Below are 6,034 nucleotides of genomic sequence, written 5' to 3'. Positions count from 1 at the left end.
ACCTGTGAAGGTCCAGGGTAGAATAGGTCTTCAGCAACCCATGCTTGCCATGAAAGGCTTGTCAAGAGGCAACCAACAGGATCAGGTGGTCAGACTCGCTGACTTCACTGGCACATGTGATTGGTTCCCACTTGATGCTCATGCTGTTGATCACTGGATTGTCTGGTCCAGACTTGCTTATTAACAGACCGCTGCCAAATAAGCTGGAATGTTGCTGAGTGTGGTGTAAAATTAAACTCGCTGATAATCTGGTAAACCCCATCTTTTATATCCTGTGCAATGACATTACTGTGTAGTGAAAAGCAGCGTAAAACTGTACTCACTCACTCACTCTTTAATGTGTCTTGGGCATTCAGGGGACACAAAGGCAAGTGTTAATGTAACAATTATTTACACACAGCTGCCATTCAGCTGAACTAATGCTGAATGTAATGTTAAACAAGAAAAACTGAGCAGTATAACAAGAAAACAGATAAGAAATGGAAGATATTTAATTGCAGCGACAACAAATCTAAGAGACCAACATCTATATATAAAGTGAGTAAAAACAGTATAAATACAGCTTGTTTCAAAATAAACAGAACTACTTCCGCACTCAATACACAGTAGGTGTAAGTACATGAATGTCCTTGACACTTGCATGCAAAATGTCAAACCTGCTTCTAGAAGTACTGGATTGACCTTATGGTAATGGACAGGAGAATATTTCAGTCAGTATCGATTGGAGCCAAACTTTGACTAAAAATTATTTGTCCAGTGTAGTCGATCAGTCTTGTAAGTAGAAAATTGGAAATTTTCATAATATGTAAGAATTCTACTCCATTTCCCCTAGAACTAAACAAATGGGTTAAGTTTTAAATATAACTGTCAAATTATAACTTGCTAGTAAGCATGTTGACAGCTAATTGTGAACATGATTTGGTGGAGCTGAAGTTCACACTATATAAGAATTATTTTTGTTTAATATGTCTTGACATGTATGTCTTGGATAAACAGTAACAATCTCTGGAGCAAGAGGTGTAATGATGCAACAGTTATAAATCATGGCTTATGGCTGTCAAACTACATCTACAATCTGTGAACATCTTTGGTGTTATAAATACGTACATTATTTAGGGGTTAGCATGCTTACCCAGGACAGTTACAAATGTAATAATGTATTCCCCAGACTGAAGTGTGATATAATAAAGTATTCACCAGAAGGGAGTGTGAATGTTCAGACACCATCCAGTCCACTGCCTGTTTGTTTATCAAGAGCTAACACACAAACACACTTATACTGTACACATCCATTTCACTTCTTTGATGCAGGTGTCTCATCCTTAGGGTATATCATCAGGTACTGGCTATCCTAATTGCCACCTAGGAGTCTGGGAGCAACCAGTATATTTTGAAAAAAATTGATTTGACCTTTTCTTCTAAGTTCTAAGATATTTATAGTAATGTGTCTGAATAATATGTTTGTCTGTTCAATTTATTCTGCAGAAAAAGAATAATTGAACTGAACATTCAAAATGCTTACCTCAAAACCGAAACCGGTCTCCTGCCCAACCACCTAAACATGGACAGGCTACTCCCTCAATGTGTTAGGGCCTGATGGATAAGGCTATTAAGCAGCCTTGGTTAAACTCCCATGTAAGCAACTAAATTTAGTTACAATTAAAAGCAAAAGATATTTAAATGAGCTGTTTTTAAATATAATGTTAGATTCTCTGGCACAATATTTGCAGCATATGTGTTATTTATTTGTCAATGCTGTAGTACTTAGACTTTGTGATGATTGAGGCAAAATGCTATACAATGACAGCTCCCTGTATAACAACCACACTGGACAATGATCCACTTTGTTTGGGTCAGCTACAATATGATCAATATTCAGTGGCACATGATAAAGGTTATATAACCTACTTAAAACAGATTAAGACTAAATCTTTCCTATTACTATAGTTAAATCTCTTTCTCATGATATCAAACAATATGTGAGAGCGCTGTTGAGGTGCAACAGCCGGCATGACACTCACATAAATGATGGCATGACATATATATTTATGACGCGACCGATTAACTACGAGTGAGTATGGTTATATTCTGATTTAGCAATATCATGACTGGTCAACAAGTTTTCACACTTTGTACCCTTGCTAGGAATCAAACCCACATGTTCAGCATAACCAGCAAATATTCCTACTACAAGGCTACCCAGTTACTTGAGGGAATTAAATCGTCCTTAACTTCTCGGAAGCAGTATGGATGCATGTCGTCCTGGATGGTTGCTAGACAGTTGTCTGTATGAGATAGATTAAATGCAGTCACGTAAGTAACCATGGCAGTTATTTATATCTGATGTACACATGTTACAAAATGGGCTCTAGCACCAGCACATGCCTGGGTTTGTCGATGGGGCTGCAAGTTCTCCTTTAGCGACATGTCCCATTGTGTAGGAAAACACTGAACTGATCAGAAAACAGAATGGAAAAAAGTCATCACATACATATTATGTTTCAAACAATCGTGGAGCATTGAAAGCAAAGCTGATGAGGTGTTTTGAGAAGAGATGTTAAGAATTCCTGAGAGGAGGCAAGTCCTAAAGAGAAGACTACAATACTGCCATCTGTCATCTTGTCAAGTCTAAAATATCAAATCATCTACTGGGAGGATACATATCTTATGGCTTTCGATTTCTTGCCACACATTTATGCTGTCATCACTGATTTGTACACGTGAGAAAAACGCAAATTCAGCCAGCAGTTACAAAAATGAAGTAACAGAACCCCTGATTTTCTTATGTTGCTACAGTATAGTTACGTACCATGATATGACTAAATACCTACAGTCATGAAAAACTTGCATGTTCTTTAACTTCTTTTATGTAATACATAACAAATCAGTCTTCACTGCTAGTGATGAGTTGAAAGATTTACATTTTGTATTCAGTCCATTATAAACACTCAGATACTGTACAAGGGAATAGTCTCAATTTATTATGTTCTTTCTTGAGAAGACTGGACACATTACACTTAAGGTGTAAAGATATTAGCTATGTCATATAAACGGACCACCACTTATAATCATCTGGGCAAATTGTGGCTGCACATCTCAGCACCACTTGGTGTTGTCGGCCATCTTCTGGTGGTAACATCTTCACGTCATGTATGTTACATTGAAGAGTGTCTTTTAACTCTAGTGTCATCTAGGAAACTCAGCGGAAACGCTGATGTTTGCAGGATGCACAACACATTTTAGAGAATCTTCTATGTCCACACAATCTGGCTGTCCGGATCATCTTGCACTTCATCATTGGAAGTTTATCTTCACAAACTCCGGATTCTGAAACATGGATAACTCATCTTTAATGTGTGTCACAGCAGCAGCAGAGTTGATGTCCTGTGTGTGCAGGGTATCTAAGGTGATGTCCTGTGTGTGCAGGGTATCTAAGGTGATGTCCTGTGTGTGCAGGGTATCTAAGGTGATGTCCTGTGTGTGCAGGGTATCTAAAGTGATGTCCTGTGTGTCCAGGGTATCTAAAGTGATGTCCTGTGTGTGCAGGGTATCTATGGTGATGTCCTGTGTGTGCAGGGTATCTAAGGTGATGTCCTGTGTGTGCAGGGTATCTAAGGTGATGTCCTGTGTGTGCAGGGTATCTAAGGTGATGTCCTGTGTGTGTAGGGTATCTAAGGTGATGTCCTGTGTGTGCAGGGTATCTAAGGTGATGTCCTGTGTGTACAGGGTATCTAAGGTGATGTCCTGCTTGTACAGGGTATCTGAGATGATGTCCAGTGTGTAAAGGGGTATCTCAGGTGATGTCCTATACGGAAATGGGTATCTCAGGTGATGTCCTGTGTGTAAAAGCGCATCTCAGGTTATGTCCAGTGTGTAATGGGTATGTCAGGTTATGTTCTGTGTGTAAAAGGGAATCTCAGGAGATGTCCTGTGGGTGAGGGTATCTCAGGTGATGTCTGGTTTGTAAAAAGGTTCTCAGGAGATGTCCAGTGTGTAGAATGTGATGTAATGTGGGTTGATGAAAGTGAGTGTTGAAGAGAGATAAATGAGTGGTTTGAGAGATGATGTATTGACATAAGTTTACTTTGACAGATACGCAGATATATGAGTTTCTGAGGGTTGATCAGTGTGACAATATACAGAGACGAATGTGAGGGTTTATGGGTGATCATCACTAGGGTTTGGGGGGCAGTAAGCCATCCTTTAACTCCCATTGATGATACACCACCTGAACACTGTCCTTGTACACATTAGGAATTGAAGTGTTCACCATTAGTCAATTATGCAGCATCAAACATCACCATGCAGACGGCACTTGGTAAAAGGTTTCCAACTATAATCAGTAGTAATAGAGTCGTATTTTGCATGCCTATTAAATAGGTCGATCACACTATAACACTATATTGTAGTGTGTAAAGCTTAGGCTGGGGATGATCTGGGACAGTCATTGTTTCAATAAAAGCATAACATGCATGTGTTCTCTGAAAAGCATTGTAGAGGCACTGATATCTGACTAAATGAGGTAAGAATTGGCATGTTAAAATTCATTCTAAGATCTCATTCTCAAATTATTCCAGCATGCAATGAAATAAATGATAGTCCTTGAATTCCTGATGAGATTCCTGCAAGAGAAACGCATGAAGGCTGTGTGTACTTACGCTGCATAACAACTTGTACTATGGTGACAGCTTTTGCCTCCTCTCGCGAGTTTTTCACCACACATGTATATATTCCCGAATCGTCAATAGTAGCTTTACGTATTATCAACTGTCGACCACTTATTGAAATTCTATCATCTTTAGTAAGTTCCTTTCCATCCCTCTCCCAGTGAATTGTGGGTCTGGGATGGCCACTTCCTGTACATCGTAATCGGACAGTTCCTCCTTCCATCACCTTTCCTTTGTATGGATCCAGTTTGGCTCTAACACGTTCTAGGTAATGAAAACACAGTCAAATATCCAAAACAAAGATCAAATGAAAACAAAGCTGCCATCATGCAAGCTCTTGAAATGCCTGTTAATATCATGCTGCAACTCAACTACACTCTCGGTTAATGTTAAATGTAAGTTCAGAGGAAATTGCAAAACATTTCTTAAAATGTTAGAAGTGATGAGTTCTTAATCATTCTCAAAAACATCCAGGTGTGAAAATGTTTTGAATTTTTAAGTTTGGAAATATCATAACTGCCACAGAGATTTTCAAAACTGAAGTTCAACAAAACATAAATCCTGAACTTTGTTAGATATGATGAAATGTCCAAGCACTAACTGGACAGTGTACACATGCATACCTCTTATTATGAGTTGGACTTCTTTCTTGGCCATGGAGGAAACCCCATTCTCTGCCTGGCATTCATACTGGCCTGCATCGTAGTCCCGAGTCTGCATGATGATCAGAGTGCCATTGTCAAAGGCCCTGAAGTGGCCAGTGCTCATCACAGGGCGTCCGTTCTTCAACCACGTGATGGTAGGTGTTGGTTGGCCAAACACCTGGCAGTGGAGGAAGGCATTGTCCCCAGGACGTATCTTAATGACCTTCGGAGATGGCAGGATTCGCAGAGGTACTGAAATTAAGAGTTATGTCCTGGTTATGGTTTGGGGGTTTTTTTTTGTGAAGAATCAGTAATATTGCAGCTGTATTTGTTGGTTGGTTGGTTTGTTGGATAATACACAACTCAGCTATATGCTAGCTAAATGACAGTAATCAGTAATGACAGTAATCAGTAACTAATCGAGCCTGGACAAGACAATCCAGTGATCAACAGCATCAGCATCAATCTAAGCAATTGGGATACAATGATATGTGTCAACAAAGTCAGCAAGCCTGAGCATCCACTACTGTTAGTGTCTTGCTGAAGTCCAATTCTAACCTTGACCTTCATGGATATGCACCCACATGATAATGGTCTGTAAATAATCAACTCTGGAAGTGGGTATGAAGGTAATAATGACACAGAAACTACCAAACCAGCTAGTTGCAGTTACTGAGAATCATTGATTGCTGACGACAAATTCTAACTGAGATCTTCAGGAGG

The 6,034-nt window shown here is 39.4% G+C and overlaps 1 protein-coding gene across 11 annotated transcripts in view; it reads right to left on the bottom strand.

Annotated features, from left to right (window-relative positions):
* Positions 1-475: 475 nt before the first annotated feature.
* LOC137293771 (papilin-like) overlaps positions 476-6,034 on the bottom strand; it is a 150,831-nt gene continuing 145,272 nt past the window's right edge. For 10 of the 11 annotated variants that reach the window (XM_067824485.1, XM_067824488.1, XM_067824489.1 and 7 more), the window contains 3 exons: positions 5,291-5,563; positions 4,659-4,931; positions 476-3,327 (listed from right to left, as the gene is read on the bottom strand). In XM_067824485.1, the coding sequence (XP_067680586.1) occupies positions 3,200-3,327; positions 4,659-4,931; positions 5,291-5,563 (674 nt within the window). In that variant the 3' untranslated portion in view covers positions 476-3,199. The remainder of the gene's footprint in view (positions 3,328-4,658; positions 4,932-5,290; positions 5,564-6,034) is intronic. The other variant, XM_067824491.1, reaches the window with a different exon arrangement.

This window comes from Haliotis asinina, chromosome 8, assembly GCF_037392515.1.
Source record: "Haliotis asinina isolate JCU_RB_2024 chromosome 8, JCU_Hal_asi_v2, whole genome shotgun sequence".
In the NCBI taxonomy this organism is placed as follows: domain Eukaryota; kingdom Metazoa; phylum Mollusca; class Gastropoda; order Lepetellida; family Haliotidae; genus Haliotis; species Haliotis asinina.
This window is presented reverse-complemented; position numbering and strand designations above follow the sequence as displayed.